The sequence below is a fragment of the Geotrypetes seraphini genome, chromosome 7 (genome assembly GCF_902459505.1).
Source record: "Geotrypetes seraphini chromosome 7, aGeoSer1.1, whole genome shotgun sequence".
NCBI lineage: Eukaryota > Metazoa > Chordata > Amphibia > Gymnophiona > Dermophiidae > Geotrypetes > Geotrypetes seraphini.
The window spans coordinates 513,591-538,989 of NC_047090.1; the positions used below are offsets into that span (position 1 = coordinate 513,591).

General features: G+C 41.2%; 1 protein-coding gene across 3 annotated transcripts in view; it reads right to left on the reverse strand.

Moving 5' to 3' along the window:
- Positions 1-25,399, reverse strand: part of MYBPC1 (myosin binding protein C1) — a 216,669-nt gene that overhangs the window by 84,487 nt on the left and 106,783 nt on the right. For all 3 annotated transcript variants that reach the window (XM_033952331.1, XM_033952330.1, XM_033952329.1), the window contains exons 12-17: positions 18,638-18,691; positions 17,519-17,682; positions 9,360-9,492; positions 5,489-5,613; positions 3,202-3,307; positions 434-600 (exon numbers count right to left, since the gene is read on the reverse strand). In XM_033952331.1, coding sequence (XP_033808222.1) covers positions 434-600; positions 3,202-3,307; positions 5,489-5,613; positions 9,360-9,492; positions 17,519-17,682; positions 18,638-18,691 — 749 coding nt within the window. The remainder of the gene's footprint in view (positions 1-433; positions 601-3,201; positions 3,308-5,488; positions 5,614-9,359; positions 9,493-17,518; positions 17,683-18,637; positions 18,692-25,399) is intronic.

Sequence of the window (25,399 nt, forward strand, 5' to 3'; positions counted from 1 at the left end):
GTAGGGGCTCCCTTTTGGCCATTAATAGGGAAAGCAACCATTTTATAACTGCGGTAAAAGTGGCCACTGCATTTGGGAAATCCCTGTGTTAATACCACCTCAGGCTACCTTTTGGCTCAGCTTAGTAAAAGGGCTCCATTGCTGGATGATTAACAAAATAGACTTGTGGCACAAAGGTGTGCATAAAAGGAGCTTTTTCCAGCACGCCAGCAAAAAAATAAAAAAATAAAAACTTTGACTAATGTCTATTGCCACGATCCAGAGAGCCAACATTTTAGCCTATGTAGTCTTTCACAGATGCTAAATAAAGTGGAGATTAGCAGTTCCAACAACTGCAGGCACCATAAGAACCACTCCCCGCATCTATTCAGCGAAAATATAGGATTTTGCAAAGACTTTTCAGCACAAAAGTGGTAGAGGACATTGCACTTACAATCCACCTTAAGCTTAGCTGCCGACTGCCCACCAGTCGTCATGACCGAGTAAGTTGCTGTATCGTTCTTGTTAGCGTCATCTATAATCAGAATGTGCTTTTTCCCGTCTACCTTCAAGCGGTATCTTGACCTGGGTTCATTAAGGAGCTCCTCTCCATTCTTAAACCTATGCACGATTAGAATAAGGTAGAACACATATTTTTTTCCAGGTGAAAAAGAAGGTAAACATGTTTATAACACATCTTTTTGATCTGATCACATAAGGACGCCATACATATTTAAAAATAAATACTCTGTCACAGTAAATATTTCTCGTGGTCATGTTTACCATGCATGCAGCTGAATAGTAACATGGGGGTCATAGCCAAGAAACTATTTCTTTCTCTTCCTCTCTTTGCTGGCCTGGTGGGTAAAAAATTCTATAAAGCTCACTAGGGGGGGGGGGGGGGGGAACAGAAATGTAGGCAAGAGCAGGCTGGGACTGCTCCGGGTGCCATCTTGTTGGGGTGCGCCGGCATCTCTCTGCCCTCTCCATGCCACGCACATGCCCTCCCTTCCCTGCCCTTCCCCCTACCTCTTTAAAATCTTTGCCAGTGCAACTATAGCCTGCTGCTCATGCTGGCCTGGCTCCCTCTGAAATCACTTCCAGGTTGCAGGGCCAGGAAGTAATGTCAGAGGGAAAGCCTATGCCAATGTGAGCAGCAGGCTGGAGAAGCTGTTCGCGCTGGCAAAGATTTAAAGAGGTACGGGGTGGGTATGGAGGGCGCGAGTGTGGCGTGGGAGCAAGGAAGGAGTGGGGGAGGGGGGCGGAGAAGGGTATGGGATGCACCACCATCCAGGGTACCTCCTATCCTTTGTACGCCATTGTCTGGCGTATCTTTCAGAACACTCGAAACCTCCCTGCATCTTGCTCGGCATTACTTCTATCTTCAATGTGATACCAGTGATGTCTTGAGGCACTTGGGTTGATGATGGTGGTAGCCATTTCTCTATTTACTGGCCACTGGAGGAACATAGATGACAAACAGTGGCTCAAGAGAGTCTTAGAATTAGACAGGCACCAGCTACTTCTACACATTTCCTGGGGATGAGCTGCTCCTAGGTAGGGTTACCAGACGTCCGGATTTCTCCGGTCATGCCCTCCTTTTAGAGGACATGTCCGGGCGCCTGGACGGCTTTTCAAAACCCAGCACTTTGTCCGGGTTTTGAAAAGCCTCCAGCTAGGAGTGATGTCGGGATGGCATCTGCACATGCGCGGATGCTATGCAGTGACATCACGCGATGTGTGTGATGTCATCGCATCACACCAGTGCATGCACAGATGCTCTCCCAAGTGAACAGGTTGAGGGGGTGAGGCTGGGGCGGGACTGAAGGTAGAACGGGGTGTGGGCCGGGAAGAACTGGGTGGGGCTGGGCGGGCCCGGGCCATGGGTCCGGATTTTAGTTCCGGAAAACTCCTAGGGTGTAGCTACTTCTGTCCTATAGTAGAGCAGTATATCCAGACATGCTATTCTAATGCAATGCAGCCACTACTGTGTATCTCAGACATGCCATCAGGAACTTAGTGGAGAGGGGGGTGGGGTCACAGGCTGGTCCAGCCATGTGAACGAAGCAAGGAAAGTACTCTTCTGAAGTCTGGTTGCACAAACTATTACTTCTCAATAATCACAAACCCTCTCCAGGAACTACATGAAAAAGAGACTGAGTGCAGTGATTCCAGAGCCCACAGTTGTAGCACAGAAAGTACCCTGGCAGCATCCTGTGGAGAACCTTCCATCCAGCAATTTAAGAAGCAGACAGCGAACTGAAGGTAGGGTTACCAGACATCTGGATTTACCCAGACATGTCCTCTTTTTGGAGGATGTCCTCCCAACCAACGAGCAGGCTGAGGGGGTGGGGCTAGGGGCATGGCATGGGCATAACGGGGCCAGGATGGTGGAATTGGGCAGGGGCGGATCTATAGGTCTGGATTTTACCTACATAAAATCTGGCAACCTTAACTGAAGGGTGATGTAACAGATCACCTGGAGTGGCAGGCTGGCCACAAACTCACAATTTCCACACAACAGCCTTTTATTCTGGTTTGTTTTCCTCACACATTATAATAAAGCTTGGCTTACCTCAGACCTCTCCTTTCTCCTAGGACCTCCCTCTAACTGAGTCAAGCCTGGGCAGAAATCTCCCTGAGACCCTCCCCTCTGACTCAGCACTGAACCAAGCAGTGCAGGGCCCTCTGGGACCTGTAGTCCTTCTCAAATACATGGTGCCCTCTGCTGCCCAATGGCATAACAGCAGTGCCAGAGAGGGCAAATCCCTCAATCTGCCACAGAAGCTTCCTGGGCGGTCCTGAAAGTAAAACAGATTGGAGAATCTTGCAGACAGAATAGCCCATTGTCCGGTTTCTTCTCATTGAATCAGATAACACTAGCATTGCACAGCCAACTGTTGTATCAGCAGGGCAGAAATGACCAAAGATTGCTCCTGCCCCATGAAAAATAGGGATCATTAGAGTACAAGGGTCTTTCTTTTTAAAATTCCATTTGTTGTATGTTTTGAAACTCAGAAATAAAACAAAGCGAATAACAAATGAAAAAAAAAAGAATCACAATGGAAAAACTGTGCACACTACTTATCTTTCTGTTGTCTATAGTGAGCAGTTTTGGGAGCTGGGAAGAAGACAGGTGTGGTTTCTTTTCACTGCTATGTGCATTGATGCATTATACAAAACTGGCGACATAGCTGGACATGCTTGATGGAAGCTATTTACCATTTCACAGCAGCGTCTGCCTCAGAAACCTCACACTCCAGTTCCACTCTTTCACCGCAGAAGGTGTCCAAGTTTGCCAGTTCTTTTGTTATCACCACTGGCGGTTCTGTAGTAAAAAGATTTCAGGAGTTTCTGTTTAAAAATACAAACCAAAAACCTACACACTGACAATTTTTCCTTCTGGATGATAACATCTCAAAACAATCAACTTTATTTCAAGACAGAAGGAAAATATGCTTCATATTTATTTACGTGGACTCAAAAATGTCAAGTACAGGAAAATTAAAAAGTCTAAAAAATCCAAACAGTCTATAAAATATGGTTTGTTAAAAACCAACAAATGACTGTTATGCCCTGTTTAAGGAGCCAACATGGTCCATGTTTCGGTGTAAAGCCTTCCTCAGAAGTCCATGATACCTGAAGAACAGTGTGAAAGTTTCATCAGAAGGAGAGGAAGGCCCGAAAGCAGTCCTGTGAGGCTCCATAAGCTGTATACTTTGTTATAATAGCAGTTGACCTCATCTTTGCACAAGGTTCTTCAGGTATCAGGGACTCCTGAAGAAGGCTTTACACTGAAACGTGGACCATGTTGGCTCCTTCCATTGTCAGAAAAAAACAGGAGAAAACTCCACAATCCATGCCAAAGCAAACAAACCACAGTGGAGAAATCAGTAATGTTGGTGTGCAACTTTATTCTTCAATCATGCACGTGTTTCAGCCAATATGGCCTGCCTCAGGAGCCTTATTACTAATATACTATCTTTGTGTGGTGTAGCCAATAGCAAATAGGAAGCCTCATTGAAATTCAAAAGGTGCTTATCAAGATACTTTCTACACACAAAAAGCACGCTGGGTAGTCCTCTCTGCACACCCAAACATGCAAATTGTAAATACTTCATGGAGAGTGCATGAGGTGTTGTTACACATTTACTACGCAAAGATTGTCTTAATGGTCAGATACACACCATCTGTCACTCTGCAAAGTTAATTAGAAGACTCCTGATGCAGGCCGTTTGAACCGAAACATATGCAGAGTTTTGAAACAGTTCAGCACATCTGTGTCTCTGGACATCTCCACTGTTTGTTTGCTTGGTATTGACCTGTGGAGATTATTTTCCTGTTTCTTACAGCAGTTATATAAAGTCAAACAAAAATATAAGCACCATAAAGAAATGACATTAGGGTATGCAGAATACTAGTGCAAAGGGATCTGCTGTGCTGATATCCGTGTGTGACTGCTTACACCATGTCAGTAATGGTGGATTATTCCTAGCAGAATTCTGAGGGAAAAAAAATTGAAAATTCTGCACACAATATTTTAAAATTTTGCAACCTTTACTTGTAGTGTGTTGTGTAAAATACCCCCAACATAAGCCCTGAAATCCCTCCCTGCCTTGTCCTTTCTCAGGTTCCAGCCTCTTCAGTCCCTCTCTCACTTCAACTACAGTTCTGTCTCCCTCTAAATTCCAGGACCAGGAAGTGACATCAGAGGGAGAGCTGAGTCCGGTACAAGCAGCAGGTAGGAGATGCTGCTGATTGCCGTCAAAGATTTGAAGAGGTACATGCGGAGGGGGTGCATGCATGCTGGGCGTGATGGGGAAGAATGCAGGAGAGGGGGTATGTGGTAGGGAAGAGTGCAGGGCGGGATGGGGGAAGGGAGGAAGCCACCCTGAGTGTCTCCTTCCCTCACTATGCCACTAACTAAGCTGAAAAAATATGGGAAGAGTGTGGTGCAGTGGTTAAAGCTAAAGCCTCAGCACCCTGATATTGTGGGTTCAAACTCACACTGCTCCTTGTGACCCTGGGCAAGTTACTTAATCCCCTCATTTCCCCAGGTGCATTAGATAGATTGTGAGCCTGCAAGGACAGACAGGGAAAATGCTTGAACACCTGAATAAATTCATTCTGAGCTCCCCCTGGGAGAACAGTATAGAAAAATGAATGAATGACATATTTGCATATTCTAGATGCTAATATTTAGAGCAGTCATAGGGCTCCTTTAACGAAGGTGCGCTAGGGTTTTTAGCGCATGCACAAAATTACCGCCTCCTAAAAAGGAGGTGGTAGTGGCTAGCGTGCTCGGGAATTTAATGCCTTCAATGTTGGCACAATTTCTGTAGAATTTCAAACAATATTTTGTACAGATAACATAGGTGCCATCCTGTTCACTTAACCTCTACAAGCATTCCGTTATAAAATTATCTTCTTAATGCAAATTGACCTAAATCATTATGTAATGAGCATATTTGGATGAACACAAAAGGGGAAAACCAAGGTTTTAACATACCTCTCACAAACAGTTCTGTGGAACATTTTTCATTGCCGGCTCTCACTTCGTAGGCGGCATCATCAGCCATTGAACAATTATTTATGAACAAAATTCTCTCATTCCCTTTGTGTTCAAAGATGTACCTGTGTAAATGAGCACAAACCAGTTATGTCCCAGAGGAAGGAAAAGGCGCCATTTTGTCACACTTTTAGAGTACAGTTTGAGCTTGTTGAATATTGGCCTGATACATGTATAGCAACACCAAAAAAGAGAATCCAATGTAGACAACAAGATGTGTAAAGGACTTTATTAATGTATAGATGCAAAATGCTTCGAAAATTCTTTATCAGTGGCATAACAAATCTGAGCTTATGTATCTGAGCTAGGTATTAGACAATGTACCAACATAAATATTCAGTCTATTCTCAACAGGGCAGGATTAATTTGTCGAGGGCCCCTAGGCATCCAAGTACACTGGGCTCCCTGCCCCGCCCCACCCCACCATGTACCCAGGCAGAAACAGGAAGCTGCATCAGAGGGAAGCTTGCACAATTACAGTTCCCATTGCCTTTCTTACCCACGTTGCTTGCTTGTCTTACTTTCTGTCGATGGGGGGGTGGGGCCCGCGTTGCCAATCGATGCTGGAGGGGCCCATTGCCGTTTGGAAAAAACAATGTTGATGCCCTCGTTCATCGGGCCCCCTTGACCATTTCGGGCCCTAGGTATGTGCCTACTTGGCCTATTGGTTAATCCTGCCCTGGTTCTCAAAACAGTAGTTTTGTGGTAGCCTTAATGCAAGGTTGGCTATCTTCTACAGTGTGGAAGTGTCTCTCTTTGGGAACAAGGTTAGCTATTTCCTATAGTATGGAAGAGTCTCTTTTGAGAATACATGCTGTTTGAGACAATTAAAAAATAAATAAATGATTTTTGGACATCTAGTGGTTTGGCTTTCAAAAATGGATGTTCCTGTGCTTCCAACTTTGGATGTTTAGCAGGAAACATCCAAAATTAACTTATACGTCCTTTTTGAAAATGGCTCTCTATGTTAGCTTGTTACCTTGTATTTCTTAAAAAAAAAAAACTTTGAAAAAGTTATTGGCTTTGCGCTTGGCCAAGGCTCTCCCTTATATTATTGGCATGCACCAAACGGGTTTCGTTGCTCAAAGACATTCATCAAATAACACCAGACTGGCCTTTCACATGTTAAATCTAACATAAACTATGGAAGATCCAGGCTTCTCTGTATCCTTGGATGCAGAGAAGGCCTTTGATCGTATGGAATGGACCTTCATGTATCAGGCAATGGATTGGTTTGGTATTGGTTCAGGATTTATACAAATGATTCAAACCTTGTATAGTTCCCCTTATGTAAGATTATCTATTAATAATAATTTTTCTGAACGTTTTAGTCTTGGAAGGGGAGTTAGACAAGGGTGTCCGTTATCTCCTTTGCTTTTTGACATTGTGTTGGAACCCTTATTATTGGCTATTCGGCAGGCAGAGGAGATACAGGGTATTCCTTATGCAGGTCAGGAATACAAGGTCTCTGCTTATGCAGATGACATATTGCTTCATTTGAGAAATCCTGAAACCACCATTCCGCATTTACTGGATCTGATTGAGAGATTTGGAAAATTTTCTGGTTTCTTTCTTATAATTTTAATGTATATTTTCTGTAAACCGCTTAGAACTTAACGGATGTAGCGGTATATAAGAAATAAATTACATTACATTACAAAATAAATTGGAGTAAATCAGAGGTTCTTCCACTAAATGTATATTGTACAAAAGGTTTATTTGACACATTCTCTTTTCTATGGAAGGAAGAGGATATAAAATATTTAGGTATTTGGATAAAAAGTACACTGGAAGAGACTATGAAAGTAAATAAAAAATCTTTATTATTGAAGGTCACAGAAATGTGCGAGTATTGGAACACATTACATCTGTCTTGGTGGGGGAGAGTCCAAACAGTTAAGATGATGATTCTGCCTGAAGTCTGTTACCAAATGGGTATGTTGCCAGCGATTTTTCAGGGGTCTTTCTACAATAAATTGAATAGTATTCTCACAAAATTTATTTGGCTTGGGAAAGCAGCAAGAATTGCTATAGTATCTCTACAAAAGCCAATTGCGGAGGGTGGGGTAAATTTTCCCAACTTTTATAGGTACCATCAAGCCTATATTATGCGTCAGGGTATGTACTGGATCCTTCCTGAGCTCATGGAAAATCTCCAGATTGGTTATGGTTGGAATGGCAACTCATGTCACCATTGAGGTTGAACAAACAAAAGAGTCTCCCAAGCCCCAAGATGGTACCTGAGAAAAGAGGGAGAGACCACCTGTAGAAAGGGGAAAGTTAATACCACTCCAACAAAAGTCAAGACTAAAGTATATATGTGAATTTTTTAGGGAGCCCTCAGTCACACAGCCTTCCTCCGGGACCCCCAGAGGGAACGGCTGCCACAGGCTTACACCCAAAAAGGTGTCAACTGTGAAACATCCCCGGGCTCTCTGTGAGTTTTAGTGATAAATAACACAAAAGTGCTAAAGAGTGCAAACAAGGTCAAAACACCCTCGCTACAGGTGATGGCGGGTATACGTACTTTGGATGATGTTATTTCAGATGGGAAGTTGCTTGATTTTTCACAATTGCAACACAAATTTGGTCTTAATAAATCACAAAATTATAGATGGTTGCAGTTGAAGCATGCCATTCAGGTTGGATTCCCTGAATGGAAAAATCTCAATAATCAGTATAGTTTGCCGCTCTTATGCTTTCAGGTGGACTTCCTGGGGCATCAGGCCGCTCAGTGGTATAAATTAATATCTGGATTTTTAAATAAGCAACCAAAAATTGGTTTTCGGGACATTTGGAGCATTGAGATCAAGCATCAAATTACTGCATCTCAGTGGCCACGTATTTGGGCTTGGAGGATGAGATGTACAGTGTCTGCATCTATGAGACAAACTTGTTTTTTTCTGTTACATAGAGCATTTTGGACCCCGGTTCGTTTACAGAAGTTAGATAGCTCTAAATCTAATAGATGCTGGCACTGTCATCTTGAAGCTGGGACATTAGATCATTTGTCATTCTATTGTCCATTAATTCTTGCTTTTTTGGAAATCAATATGGGGTCAAATAAATAATTTGTTAAATAATCCGGTGGCATTATCCTATGACACTATATTGTTTGGCATGTCAATGAGGGCTAAAAGCCAAATATCCTCTAATAACAACAAGCTTCTACTCATTATGACAGGGGTTGCCATTCAACAGATTACGAATAATTGGAAACATTGGGATAGGCTGAATTATAGCTTTTGGTAGAATTCTTTGTGTCACATTTTCAAAATGGAAAGGATAATTGCCGTGCAGCAAGGAAATTTTAAGAAATTCAAGGTTATTTGGGAGCCATTAACAAGATACTGTAAAGATTGAAATTAATGCACAGAATAAATATTAATTCCCTTTTGTTCATACACGTCCAGGGTGGGTGAGGGGTGGGAATATTTTATGACTTCTTTTGCTTATGATTAATTGTTGGGTATAAGGGAGGGGGATAGTTGATGAGAGTGATAATTTGATGATATAATAAGTAATGTTAAAGTATAAAATGATTGTATTTTGTGTTATACTTATGAGTTTTAAAAATGAATAAAGATTAAATAAACCCCCCCCCCCCAAAACTTTGAAGATGTTGCTCATCCTGTCAAGAGTTTTGGAATACACAGATTTATCAAATTCATTGAACGATTGTTACAAATACAAAATCACCTCAGGTGAAATGGTAAAATTCTTGCCACTGTCCAGAATGACTAGAACTACAATTAAGGCAGAGTAAAGGGGTGAAAACTTTTCTCATGCACATTCCATTCAAATCACTTACTTCCCACTAGGACGGATCTCCTGGCCATTCTTATACCACTTCAGCTCTACTGTTGGGTCTGCTAACTCAACAGAGAACCTTACTTTACCTCCCTTGTCAACTTGATACGCAGGGTCCAATTTCTTTGCAAAAGCTTTGAGAAAAGAAAAATAGAAAAGATTGTTCCTTAAAGATTGAAAGAAACAGAATAAATCAAAACTGAACAGCTGAGATTAAATGTAGAACTATGGTATCTTATCATACCCCTCAGATTCAAGAAAGTTTGACTTGAACCTGTTAGTCGTCATACAAGTAGACAGACACAACTGGAGTGAAAAAGCAATGTGTATCAAATGGATTATGCCGATTATGAAAGGGTTTATTTCAAAATAAAGGGTACAGGATTAATTAAGGGCTCATTAAATGAGTTCAGAGGAAGGCTACTAAAATGGTCAATGGTCTTCGTCATAAGGCTTTTGGGGACAGACTTAAAGATCTCAGTATGTATATTTTGGAGGAAAGATGGGAGAGGGGAGATATGATAGAGATGTTTAAATACCTACGTGGCATAAGTGCACATGAGGCGAGTCTCATTCAATTGACAGGATGCTCTGGAATGAGAGGACTTAGGATGAAGTTAAAAGGTGACAGGCTCAGGAGTAATCTAAGGAAACACTTTTTTACAGAAAGGGTGATTCATGCATGGAATAGGCTCCCAATAGAGGTGGTGGAGACAAAGACTGTGTCTGAATTCAAGAAAGCGTGGGACAGGCATGTGGGATTTCTTAGGGAGAGGAGAAGATAGTGGATGCTGTGAATGGGCAGACTGGGTGGGTCATATGGCCTTTATCTGCCATCATATTTCTATGTTTTTCTGTTTCTATACTTCAAGCATATCTGAATCATATCTGAGTAGGCCACTATAAGCTAGGTACGGAGCTAGGAGCAGGTTACTGTCTTGAGAAGTTACAGCTCTGTACCCCAAATTGATTCCAACCTTGATTCAGGAAAGGGGATCCACACCTCTACACACATCCCTCCCACAACCTTTATCTTGATGCTTCTCAAGGGTAAAAAGCATGAAATGATTTTAAGATGAATAAGAAATTATTATACAAGGCAATTTTTTTATTCTCTATCATGACCACAACTCGGTCCAACATAATTCCAAGAATGATGTGGACATTTGGTTTTAAAATAAATGATATATCTCCTGATATTCAGTGGGTCTTAGCCAGCTGGGAATGGCTCCCAGCCAACTAAACCCCATTTGGCCAGCTATCCTTCAATATTCAGTGGGAGATAGCCAGCTATCTCACACTGAATATCCAGCTTGCCAGCTAGCCTGGTGACTAGCTATGCTGCATGACATACGTGATCACCGCTGATTTTCATTGGTTGGCTGGCTATGAAATGTGGCCAGATACACCCGCCTAAAAAGCAGGTCTATCTTTGGCTGTTAGCCTTAGCCAGCCAGTCAATAAAAATTGGCTTGGCTGGCTAAGTCCATAGTGGTGAACTTTGACCTGGATATTCAACACCGATGGTTGGGTATGGCCCCAGTATTGAATATCCGGATTTGCTGCAGTACACAGGAGCTCCTTCCAACTCTTCCATAAATATCTGAAAATCTGGTTATTCTCAAAAATGTAACTCCTCCTCCCTCTCTGGTTATTCTAGTCCTCTAAATTTTCTCTTCATTTTGCCTCTTCCCTCCACTGGAGTTCCTTTCTACCCTAACTCTTGTTAACCGTGTCGAGCTTTACGAATGTAGTGATGATGCGGTATACAAACCTAAGGTTTAGATTAGATTAGATTAGGTAAGTGGGCTGCTTCTCACTGGCTGAATATTGGGCCCACTGAGACCAAGACGTAGGAAGTGAGTTAGAAGATGTCAAAATGTCTTTCCTTTTAGGAGAATTTGATTTTAAACACAAGAAGATCATGGTGGATTGCCCAGGTCTATACAGTACAGGAATGCAAAGTCCATCTGAATAAGGTAAAGACATAGTCTTCTGAATATGTTCCAGCATGCAGTCAGGTAAGACAAATGACTACATGATTAGGTCATGGCAAATAGGGAGAGGTAGGACAAGAAAGGGTTTTGAAGTCCTATCTTGTGGTGGTATAAAAAGTTGAATTACCATATGTAAAGAATGTAAAGTGACCAAACGAATCACCAGATATATAAACAACAAAATGCTAAGGATGAAGGTATCATAAATCTCATATAATATAAGCTCAATATTCATTTAACATAGAAACAAATATTTGTATTTATTTTTATGAGGACAGTATTTTGGCACAAATATGCCTGAGTCTAGGGAATTTTTGAGGATCAAAAAACATTATGCCCCTCTTTTATGAAGCCGCTTTAGTGTTTTCTATCGCCAACTGTGGCAGTAAAAGCTCTGACGCTCATAGGAATTTCTATGAGTGTCAGAAATTTTACTGCTACAGCTGGTGATAAAAAATGCTAACATTGCTTCATAAAAGGAGGGGGGATATGTTTGTATTCACCACCACCACCGCCATCTCAGAGACGGCGGCCATCTTTGGTGCTAGTGGTGAAATACAAATATAAGGTCTTTTGATGTTCAAAGGTTTCCTTGACACATGCACATTAATACCAAAATGTTGACAAAAAAATAAATACAAATTTTAGCTCTTATTAGTGGATTAAAAACTGGTTGGTGGATAGGAAACAGAGAGTGGGGGTGAATGGACAATACTCGGACTGGAAAAGTGTCATGAGTGGAGTGCCAAAGGATTCAGTGCTCGGGCCTATGCTCTTCAACATATTTATAAATGACCTAGAAATTGGCGCGATAAGTGAGGTGGTTAAATTTGCAGATGATAAAAAGTTATTCAGAGTAGTGAGGACACAGAAGGATTGCAAAGACCTACAAAGAGACATAAATACGCTTGGGGAATGGGCTGCGAAATGGCAAATGAGGTTCAACGTGAATAAGTGCAAGGTGATGCATGTTGGTAACAAAAATTATATACACGAATACAAGATGTCTGGTGCTAGACTCGGAGAGAGCCCCCAGGAAAGAGACTTGGGAATACTTGTAGACATGTCAATGAAACCGTCCGTGCAATGTGTGGCGGCGGTGAAAAGGACAAACATAATTAAGAAGGGGATCACAAACAGATCTGAGAAGATTATCATGCCACTGTACTGGACCATGGTACATCCCCACCTGGCATACTGCGTCTAACACTGGTCACAGTACATGAAAAAGGACATAGTACTACTCGAAAGGGTCCAGAGAAGAGCGACAAAAATGATTAAGGGACAGGGGAAGTTGCCATACAACGAGAGGCTAGAGAAACTGGGCCTCTTCTCCCTTGAAAAGACTGAGAAGGCACATGATCGAAACATTCAAGATATTGAAGGGAATTGACTTAGTAGAGAAAGAGAGATTGTTCACCCTCTCCAAGGTGAAGAGAATGAGAGGGTACTCGCTAAAGTTAATAGGGAAAAGATTCTGTACAAACGTAAGGAAGTTCTTCTTCACCCAGAAAGTGGTATAAATCTGGAACGCTCTTCCGGAGGATGTTATAGGGGAAAGCACCCTTTAGGGATTCAAGAAAGGGTTGGATAAGTTCCTACTGAAACAGAACATATGCAGTTAAGGCTAGACTCAAATAAGGGCCGCTGCGTGAGTAGACTGCTGGGCATGATGGACCACTGGTCTGAACCAGCAGTGGCAAATCTTATGTTCTTATGTTATAAAAAGTTTAATGCCTTACACTTAAGATGCCTAGGGGGAGGTTTTTTGGGTTACTTGTCTATATGTGCGCTTTCAAGTTGTCAATTACTTTCAGAAGAGGGGGGAGGGCAGGGTAATTTTATAGTAGAGGTGAGGATGTGTATTGATCAAAGGGTGCTGTCAGATATAAATGTAATTAAGGGATATAGTATTCTATTGGGGGGGGCTTTTCTTTGAAATTTTGCAATGAATTTAAAATTTAAAATGAATGTTTTCTTTAAATGTTAATGGCCTCAATCATCAAGAAAACACTCAGTATTTAATTTAATTTATAAAAAATTCTTTTAAACCTATCTTTCAGTTGATGGTCTCCCACCAACTGAAAGATAAGTTTAAAAGAATTTTTTATACATTAAATTAAATACTTATAAAACCAATAAATAAAGTAGTAGAAGTAATTATGATACAGGATCCAGTGAAGACAATGCACATGAAGCTTAGCGTTATGAAATTAAATTGAACGTGGAGTGGTGCATCTGAGGATCGAGTTGACAATCTTTTATGAACAAGTTTGATATATGGCTATTGATGAATGATTGTTGAGTAAAGGCTATACAAATAAGGTGCAGTTAGTTTGATTCTACTGAGATTAGGGCATGTTCTAAGTATCAAGATGTTTAGGCTTTATAACGACAATAGAATTTTAGTAGTCAAGTGGCAAACTTTAAAATTTATCAATAATTTAACACTTATTCCAATCCATAAATCTACGTGTCAGACCCTGTGGCTGAACTCCAAGATTCAAATTGGCAGATTTAAGGTCATCTGGAAACACTGGATGAAGGCAGGTATACGTACTTTGGATGATGTTCTATCAGATGGTAAGCTGCTTGACTTTTCACAATTGCAACACAAATTTGGTCTTAACAAATCACAAAGTTATAGATGGTTGCAGTTGAAGCAGGCCATTCAGGAAGGGTTCCCTGATTGGAAAAATTTAACTGGTCAATATAGTCTGCCAGTCTTGTGTTTTCAGGTGGACTTCCTGGGACACCAGGCCGCTCAGTGGTACAAATTAATATCTGGATTTTTGAATAAGAAACCAAAGACTGGTCTGCGAGACATTTGGAGCATTGAGATTAAGCATCAAATTACTGTATCTCAATGGCCACGAATTTGGGCTTGGAGAATGAGATGTATGGCGTCGACATCTATGAGACAAACTTGTTTTGTTTTTTGTTACATAGAGCAGTTTGGACCCCCAGTTCATTTGCAGAAGTTAGATAGCTCTAAATCTAATAGATACTGGCACTGTCATCTCAAAGCTGGGATATTAGATCATCTACTATTCTATTGTCCATTGATACTTAGTTTTTGGAATTCCATTTGGGGCCAAGTGAGTATTCTACTTGAAAATCCGGTGGCATTATCATATGACAGTGTTATTCGGTACTTCCATGATAGTAAAGAGTTAAATCTCTTCAAATAATAATAAATTATTGCTCATCATGACAGGGGATGCCATACAACAAATTATGAAAAACTGGAAGAATTGGGATCATCTAAATTATAATTTTTGGTGGAATTCATTATGCCAAATTTTTAAAATGGAGTGAGCACTAGCCATTCAGCAGGGACATTTTAAGAAATTTAGGGATGTATGGGAGCCATTAACAAAGTACTGAACAGAATAAATATAATTTTTCTCCCTTTTTTACATACACATCCAGGATGGGGAGGGAGGGAGCATTCCATGATTTCTTATGCTTAAGAACAAATGTTGGGTATATGGAAGGGGGGATATTTGATGTGAATTTGAATTTGATGGTATGTTAAGTGATGTTAAAGTAGAAAATGATTGTATCTTATGTTACACTTATTGAAAGTTTAAAAATGAATAAAGATTAAAAAAAAAAAAAATTTGAATGCCAGTTTTGGCAAGACGCTACATAAGAATGCCTTAATCCTTGGTTAACTCAATCAGAGCTTGTGGTGTTAGGGCAGTCAATACATGGCAGATGGGCGATGTGGGCAGGCTTGAGTACCTGACCAAATTCAAGTAAACCATTCTGAGCTCCCCTGGGAGAAAGTTCTAGAAAACTGAATAAATAAATAAGCATGCAAGCAAATAGTTGGAGATTGTACAGTCCTAGTGGTAATGCTGTGACGCATTTGGTTGACCTTGCAGGCTGTTCCCATTGCAAAATGCAAGCAAGGACACAGCTGGGTCAATTTGGAAAGCTGCATGGACAGCAATAATTTAATTAGCAGTACAAGTAGCAACACAGGAACCACCAAGGACAGGCTGAGGCCTAGATTCACTAAGGGCACAGATCAGATCGCATCCGTGTCCAGGGGGCTGATTCACCAATTGCCCTCATGCAAATGAGGGCAATCAGAATCACGCCCCCAACTGACTGAATCGGATCACTGAACAGCGACCTTTTTTTTTTTTTAAACTTTTCTTTGCGAGCCCGTGGTTTTAACCTGCGGGTTAAAACCACGGGCTCGTAGTGCGGGGAATGGCAGGAGAGTCGGGGTGGCGAGAGGAGGAGAGTTGGGGCGGCAGGAGAGATTGAGGGCAGGGGAGCAGAATCGGGCAGGAGAGGGGTGCAGGGCGGCGAGACGAGAGTCAGGCAGGAGAACAGAACAGGGTGGCCAAAGGAAAGTCGGGGCAGGAGAGCAGACAGGAGAATCCAGGCCGAGAGAGCAAGATGCAGTTGGAAAGCTGTTAGCGACTGGTCCCTAGCAATCGCTTCTTTTGTTGATCGGCCAGCCCAGTCGGTTTTCAAGATTTGTTTTGTGAATCGCTGCCTGCGTACATTTTAATGCTGTTCCCCCTCATTTGCATGCACAGATCGGATTGGAGGATGATCGGGACAAAGGTTAGTGAATCGGGCTGGAGGAAAATCGTGTCGCAAAGGGGTCACAAACCGATCGGTACATAATCGGTTTGCTTAGTGAATCTAGCCCTTTGTGTCAGCTGGATCAGTCTTGCAAGCTGGCAGTAACGAGGCAAGTAAGCTGGTTGCCAAGTAAAGAACTAGGTGTAAATTTGACTGTGTGATGCTGGGCACAAATTAATAAGGCCAAACCATGTAAAAGATTTGTCATCATTGCTTTGCATTTATTTGTCTGTATTTAGTTCTACTCAAACTGTGGTCATTTATTTCACTATAGTTGCCTCATGGCTTAGGTGTTGGTAAAGGAGAAACAGCAGCTGGTGGGAAAATAAGGGGAAAAAAACGAGGAGGGGCCAAACTTGAACAAGTTTGTGATGCCTATGTTATGTATGGCTAAAGTTTATCCCCCCAAATTTATTTTTAAACATACTTTTAAAAAGAAAATAGTAGGGATGTACTTCTGCTGGTAACAAAATACCATATTTTTCGTACCATAAGATACACTTTTTTCCCACCCCCAAAGTGGATGGAAATGTCTATGTATCTTATGGAGCGAATATTGCATCACAGACCGTGATTAGATTGAATCAGGTTGGGCAAACCAGATGGACTATTCGGGTCTTTATCTGCCATCATTTACTATGTTATGTATGATGCCACATATCCGGTACCTTTTTGAATCCTGGTGGTCCAGCGATATATCAGCAGGAGCGAGCTTTCTGCGCTCCTGCCCCATGCTGCAACTCTTCCTCGCTGGATGGGGCTGCCTTAGATCTTGTGGCCAGCGCTCCACTAGGCAGAAGCAAACTTTTTGTGCTCAAGTCTGGCCCCGTGCCGCTCCCTGAATGGCTGCAGTCAGTTCTCTCGTGAGTCCTGCTGATACACCGCTGGACCACCAGGATTTAAAAAGGTACTGGGGGAGGGAGGGGTAAAAATTTTTAAAATTGTTAGTCATCTGGGACGGATCCCTCCTGTCCTGGCCTACCATTAAACCACCAGAGAGGGGACAGGGTACAGGGCAGGGAGGTGGGACAGGGTACAGAGCCTGGCAGGGAGGGGGACAGGGTGCAGAGCCTGGCAAGGAGTGTGAGGGGGGCTTGGTGCAGAGCCTGGTAGGGAATGGAGGGAAAGGGGCTGGGTTCAGAGACTGGCAGGAAGGGGGGCCTAGAAAACTAGAAGAGACCTTGAACCTTAAAGTTTCTCATTTGTTAATGACAGTATGATGGTTCTTAATACCACTGTTGACTTTACATGGCTGAAATATTATTCTGCTATATTTTATTAAATATATTAGTACACCATTTGGTTCAGAATATTTTTTTTTGTTTGTTTTCTTCCTCTAAACCTAGGTGCGTCTTATGGTCAGGTATGTCTTATAATGCGAAAAATACAGTACGTAATTTCAACAAAACTTGGGCTCCTTTTACAAAGCCACGTCAACCTTTTTTATTGCCGGCCACGGTGGCATTAGCTCCGACGCTCATAGAATTCCTATAAGCATGTCCTTCATAATGATAACTACAGTATTGCATATTGGAAACATGCAGTGGGTTTCTACCTTCACTCTTCTTTTGTTCTCGCTTCATCTTTTTCAGCCGTTTCAACATGCCCCTCAGGTCAGTGATGCCATACTGGAAAGCAATCTTCTCATAATCACTGGGTTTGGCATTCTTTAGCAGCTCCCAAACATCTATATCAGGTTCTTCCTCTACTTTTATTTCTCTAATATTGGGAACAAAAACAGTTTAAACAATGGGAAGATTTTTGGTCCAAATCAATTCAATCTTCTTTGTCTGCAACCTTGTTACAATCCTCTCATTTCATTTTGCATAATGCTTACTGGACTCCTGCAAAACTTGATAAGCTTCCACATGCAACACCCGACGCCTATTAGTCTTGCACGGCCTATGTCAGGAGTCCTTAATGCTGTATACAGAACTGTATGATCTGTATAATGTATCAGCAGTACATTGATAAATGTTCAGAAAAATAAATGGTCCCAAGAAGAGCTATCACATCTTTCACATCTGTTTTGATTGAATAATAAAATGCATGAAATATGAAATCACAACAAACTATGGTTTGTCAAGCTTTCTGAAGCTTTTACAAAGCAAACTTCAGTTATTAGTAACTAATCCCACCTTTTATGAAGCTGAGTTAGGCTTTTATTTTTAATCACCGGCCACAACAGTATTGGCCACGGCCAGCAATAAAAAAGCCTAACATGGCTTCATAAAAAGTGAGGGGGGGGAGGGAGGGTAATTCATAAAATGGGACCTATGTTAAAATAGCATGAGCTAGTGGTGAGATAACACATCTTAACAGCAACTCATGTTGATAACTACACCTTTATCTGGGCAAACATGAAGTTGAGAAAAAAGTTTACAAAAATAATTTTAAAATCATAACATAAAAATAGGGCTCCTTTTACTAAGCTGCATTAGCGTTTTTAGTGCACGCAGCATTTTAGCGTGTGCTAACCCGCGCTACGTGGCTAGAACTAACACCAGCTCAATGCTGGCGTTAAGATCTAGCGCGCTTGGCAATTTAGCGCACGTTAAAGCCCTAATGCGGCTTAGTAAAAGGAGCCCATAATGTTAAAAAAAAATCATCATTTCTGAACCTCCTTTTCTAAAGCTGTTTTACATGTCTGCTTACTTAATGGCCTGCTTCTCACCTGCGTTTAAGGAGACCGCTAAAGTCAAGCTCTCCTGCATCTTGCCCTTCGCCACTGTCATTAGAAAAAAAAAAAAAAAGAGAATTAGCACAAGTTGCCAAACACTTAACAAACACAATTGGCAAATGCACATAGAAAACAATGGTAAATCCAAGGTTACGAATCTTTCCAAGCAAGATCCAACTCTGATTGCCTATTGCCCATCTTCAGAACTGGAATTTCTAGAAATGCATGCGTCAAGTTTCAAGTTTAATTAATTTTAATATACCGACCATCGACGGGCACCTGGCCAGTTTACAATGCTAAAAATGAAAGGTTAAAATACATTTTTGTAGGAGGGGGAAATGTGAACATTAAATAGACAAATTACAAATACGAACATGAGCTTGAGGGTAAAGGGGGAGGGGAAAGTTAATAATTACATCATTAAAAACAAATTAATTAAAGGGAAGGGGGAGGATAAAACACAAGGAATGGGGATCGTTTCTTAAAAGCGGTTCATGTTTATTTTGCAGGCTGTTGGAAAGGAAATATTTAGACGCTATGGTATGCGTCTTGGAATGAGAAAGTTTTTAGTTTAGTCTTAAATTTGTTGAGTGAATTTATAGCACACAGACCAATCTCCTTCCCCACACTATGATATTAAAAATACTGTTCACTCTCAATGAAAAGCTCTCTGTTGGAGTATGCACTCCTAAAATCAAGAATACCGTAAGAATAATGATGTTTTAACTCTTCTTATTGAAGATATGTAGACATCATGGGCGTGCCCAGCTGCTATTAATAATTAAAACTGGAAAATAAAAGCATGCAAAGTGATATAAGGAGATTAACTATGAAATTATTTGGGGTAAATGAGACAGGTGAATTGTGGAACTGTCTCTAAAAGGTTATTTTAAATTGGCTATGATAGAATCAAATTGAATGAAAGTTATTTTTATTAGCTTGAATTCTCAGAGAGAGAAAAATAGCCCAGAATTAAAAAGGAAAAAGAACATGCTGACATGCATAGTTAAAGCTGATGTGAAGAACTGACAGGGATTAATTTGTGTTTGGTATATGCAGTGATTGTGATAATAAGATCCCATTGTAAGGTACCTGAAATAAAAAGGGCTGGTTATAGGTAATCCCAGAAAAACAGGATGCAGGCCTTTACAGAGCCTTTAAAAATGAAATCTGTTCCTTATAGATTAAAACACAAATGCTAATTAGGAAAAGTTCATACAGAAGTTAAAAGAATAGAAAAAGTAAAATATTAACACTGACACTTAAACTAAACTAAACTAAACCTTAATTTGTATACCGCCTCTTCTCCACAATCGTAGAGCTCGGCACGGTTTACAGGGTTAAGATAGAAAGGAACTCCAAAGGAGGGTTATAGGATTAAGTGTAAGGAAGATAAAGGGGGTATTAGGGTACCAGAGAGGGGGGGGGATGTTACATTTTTGAGAAAAAACAAGTTTTCAGATGTTTTCGGAAGAGTTGGAGGGAGCTCAGTTTCGGAGAGGGGATGTAAGGTTGTTCCAGATCTCAGTAATTTTAAAGGGGAGGGATGTCCCTAGTTTTCCAACATGGGATATACCTTTTATAGAAGGGAAGGATAGTTTTAATTTTTGGGAAGATCTGGTGGAATTAGGATTAGAGGAATTCCAAGATAGTGGAATAACAGGAGGAAGAATGCTGTGAAGGATCTTGAAAGTTAGGCAGGCACACTTGAAGTGGACCCTGGAAATTACTGGAAGCCAGTAAAGCTTGGACAGAAGTGGTGAGACGTGATCAAATTTACTTTTTACGAAAATAAGCTTAGCCATGGCATTCTGTATCTGCTGGAGTCTGCGGAGGCTTTTCTTAGTTAGGCTCAAGTAGATAGAGTTGCAATAGTCTAATCTGGAGAGAATGATAGATTGTATAAGGATGGCAAAGTGTTTTTGATGGAAACAGGATCTCACTTTCCTCAGCATATGAAGGCTAAAGAAGCATTTTTTTTTACTAAGGAGTGGAGGTGGTCATTGAAGGATAGTGAGGAGTCCATGATGATGCCCAGAACTTTGCTTGAGAACTCAAGCTGAAGTGTGGGGCCAGAGGGCAATGGAATGGAGGTGGGTAAATGGTCTAGTATTGGACCGAGTCAAAGTAGTTTTGTTTTGAACTCCGAATCATACAAAATTCTGCAGTGCGACTGATTTTCGGCATAAAAAAATGGGACCACATAACCCCCTACTACCAAAAACTCCATTGGTTACCACTAGAAGCAAGATTGCTATTCAAATTTGCCTGCCTTTGTTTCAAATCTGTCCTTGGCATGGCCCCGCTATACCTGGTCTCCCACTTTAAATTCGACTGTTCCACCAGACCCACACGTAGAATACGTTTGTTCAGCCACCCTTCAATAAAAACCTGCCAATATAAAAGATTCCTAAACAGAACGCTAGCCTTCCAAGCAAGTCAACAAAACAACTGGCTAGGCAACTTCATCAAACTCTCCTCATCCTACCTTAACTTCAGAAAACTAATAAAAACAAACCTGTTCATCCGATTTGTAACCAAGAACCCTTAAACCCTCTACTGCACTCCTTTTCACATCTTCTTGCTTCCCCACATTGTGACTTTATGCAACCAAAATCCTCACTGTTATTTTTTTTCTTCTTCGCTGTATCCAAAATCTCCATTGTTATTTTTCCTTCGTTGACTGTCCAGCTCTTCTTGTTGTAAACCACCTTGAACTACTATGGCTTTGGCGGTATATAAAAATAAAGTTATTATTATTATTATTATTATATGTACAGTGAGAGCCCAGGATTGTAGGTTCGTTATACATGAGGATATGTTCTCAGGGAGATTAGTGAGGTTCGAGTCGATCTCGAGGAGGACAAGGATGTCATCAGCATAAGAGTGTTTCATGGGAGGATAGATGCAGGAGTTTCAGAGAGGCCATATAGATATTGAAAAGAATAGGAGATAGAGGTGAGCCTTGCGGGACTCCACATGTCGGTTTCCAGGGGGAGGATGAGGTGCTGTTCATGTTAACGGTGTAAGAACGGGAACGTAAGAATTTTGAGAACCAGTCTAGAACTGTGGAGTTGATGCCTATCTCTGAGAGTTGGAAAACTAGAATATCATGATGGACAACGTCAAAAGCAGCAGAAAGGTCGAATTGAAGAAGAACAGCGAACTTATTACGAGAATGAAGTTGTTGAACCTTAGAGATTAGTGAGGCCAATAGGGATTCGGTGTTGAAATTGGGTCTGAATCCATATTGGTAGGGGAGGAGGATAGAGAATCTTTCCAAGTAGGATGAAAGTTGGGAAGATATGATAGACTCTAGCATCTTGGTTAGGAGAGGGATATTTGCTATTGGACGATAGCTGGATGGAGTGGAGGGGTCTAGGTCAGATTTTTTCAGTAGTGGGGTCAAAGAAATGTGTCCCATTTCAGAAGAGAATAGATAGAAGGGCAGAGTTTATAAGTTTGGTGAGAAATGCGATGGCCTGTGTGGGAATTTTCTCAAATAGGTAGGAGGGGAATGGGTCCAAGGTACAGTTGCAAGTTTTTAGTTTGAGGCAGAGTTTAGAGACCTGCGATTCGGATACGAGCTCAAAGGCAGTCCAGGATCTGTCAGCTGGGATGGGGTTGGAGATAGGTGGGATAGGGATGGAATCGGTGGGCATCAGGGAATTGAAGGAGACAGTAGGCGGGAAAGAGCATCTTAGAGAAGTGACCTTTTCATAGAAGAATTTAGCTAGAACATCGGCTGACGGAGAAGAGGGGAGCAGGTTGAAGTCGTTTTTAGAGGTTAAGGAGCGCCAGATGTTAAACAATGCACTATTCTGGTTGTTGGATCTGGAGATCTTGTCTCCGTAGTAGTTCTTCCTAGATTTTTTTAATATTGTATTGTAGAGCTTAATATTGACTCTCCAGGTCTATCTGTAGGGGATTTAGATTTTTTTCCATTTGCGCTCCAAAGCTCGACATTTTTGCTTCAGTTCTCTGTGAAATGGAAGGTACCAGGGGGCCTTACGGGGGTAGGAGATGGATCTAGTGGATAATGGGGCAAGAGAGTGGTAGGTGGATTCAAAGAGGGCGATCCAATTGTGCCAATAGGTTTCAGAATCTGCGAGCTTGGGAACAGAGGAGAGATGTTTAAGGAAATTGGTCCAGAACAGATCGCTCGTAAATTTTTTGTGGAAGGTAATAGAAATAGGGAGAATAAGATGGGGCCCCAAGATGCGACATAAAAATGGGGAGACAGAAAGCCCCTAAGAAATGGTCTGACCAAGGGACGTGTTCCCAACGAGCGTCATCGGCTGAAGTTTTGTAAGAGGTAAGATCGAGGAAACTGATGAAGTCTAGTGTGTGCCCTTTTTCGTGGGTTGGAGAGGAAGCAGGAGGGAGATTGGGGAACCTAGAGAGGAGAGGGAGTTGTTAAATTCAATTGTGTCCTTGCTGGTGATGTCGTCAAGGTGGAAATTAATATCCCCAATGATCAGTAATCTTTGGAAATTTAAGGAAGGCGTTTGTTATGGTCTCGAGGATGAGATCAGAGGAATTGATCCAAGGGGTAGGTGGGCGGTATAGTAGCAAGATACCCAGTGGGTGAGGGCGGAGCTCATCATTGACTGAGGCTAGCATATATTCTAGTGAGGGGTGGCTGCCCTTTTCAAGGAGCTGGACATCAAAGAAAGATTTGTAGAGGAGTGCCAGGCCGCCTCCTTTTTGGTTAGATCTGGGTGAGAAGAGGCCTTGGTAACCGTGGGAACAGAGTTCATTTTGTGTAACCTGCTGGGTTAAAAAATTGGGCTTAACATTAAATTTAGGATTTAAATGTAAAATGATATAAGGTATTCCTGGGAAGGAAGTCATATGATTAACCATGCTCTATTTCCCCCCAAGGGGCATTTCATTCATCTTTTAGTAACACAGAGAATGCATAACTTAAAAGAGAGGGTCGTATGAATTTTTTTTTTCTGCTGTGATTTGCATTGAAATATAATATCCTCTTAAACTTCTGTCAATAACACATCACCCTTCAACTATGGGATTCATGGAAGGTAAACTTTTTATAAATTATTTTTTAATACTATATTTCTATTTTCTTCTTTAATAATTCTTATACTGGGGAACAGTGACCTCAAGTAACCACAATTGTTCGATTTAAAACTAGTTTTGTCGATACAACCACTTTGTGAGCTATCATAGGTCTCTTGTCGCCCCCTACTCTTACATAGAAAGGAATTAAACTGGTTTCAAGGTTTCCTTACTTCAAGCACCTACCAAGTCCGTTTTAATTACGATCTCTCTGATACATGGAGCAATCTATCTGGTATGCCACAGGGATCACCATTATCCCCACTGCTCTTCAATGTTTACATGGCCTCATTGGGTGCGCAATTGTCCCAACTGGGGATAAAACTATTTAGCTAAGCTGATGACTTCATGATAATTATCCCATTTACTACCTCTATCTCAGAAGTCACCCCCAAAGCAACAGAAGTACTAAATTGGATGGAACAATGGATGACCGAATTCAGACTAAAGCTAAATTCAGAGAAAACAAAAATTTTTTATAGCATCGCCATGCCCACTTGACACCAAAGCATCATTGTGCATCAATAACCTTAGTTATACCATTCAACCCACTATGAAAATAATGGGAGTAACACTGGACCAGAGCCTGACCATGAAAGACCAGGTAGACTCCCTGATTAGAAAGATCTTTCTCACCCTCTGTAAGCTTCGGTCCATCAGAGCTTACTTCGATGTCTCATCATTTAGAATTCTGGTACAATCCCTCACACTGAGTCAACTCGATTATGTAACATCGCCTACTTGGCCTCTCCCAGAAGAACATGCGGCGATTGCAACTGGTACAAAATGCAGCGGTTAGCTTACTTTGTGGACTGAAGAAGTTTGATCAAGTGACACCTTCCTACCGACTTCTGCACTGGCTGCCAATGGAGGCACATGTGAAATTCAAGTTTGGTTGTTTTTGCTTCAAGGTACTTTATGGCTTTTCTCCTTCACAACCAACAGATTCAGGAGAACTTCACATCCGAACTTTGTTTCTCCACCGGTTAGAGGTTGTAAATTTAAAAGTCATCACCAACATCTTCTCTCACATCAAGCAGCATTATGGGGTAAAGACCTGGAACAACTGCTCGTGCCTACTACTTATATGGAATTCAGGAAATACTTAAAAACACATCTGTTCCTGAAGTACTTAGGTAACTGATCTATACAATCTTAGTCCTCAACAAATGATCTTTAGAACTGTTATTCACCAACTCTGAACTTTGTTTATTCCACTCGATCTGTAATACCTTATAATCATTGTAAACTGCATAGAACCTCACAGTATAAAAACTGTTATTATTATTATTATAAATCTTGATTTATTAATTTTTTTATATTTATATAAATTATGTTCAGTTAAAACTGATCCAGTAAGTTAGTTGTTCTTTTTCATTGGATCATTAGTAGTCAAGTTAATGATACTTAACTTTAGACCCAAACTGGGTTGCTGGTGATTTCCACTTCCAGCCAAGGGAACGATTGATCTTTATTATAACAGATGGTTCAGCTGCTCATACTCACTACTAATTCTACCAACCGACTTAAAAGCTTTTGAACGGTTGGTAACTTTTAAGTCGGTTGGTAGAATTAATAGTGAGTTGTACCATCTGTTATAATCAAGCTCAATCGTTCTCTCAGCTGGAAGTGGAAATCACCAGCAACCCACACACCCCCCCTCAACGTGAGCTCAAG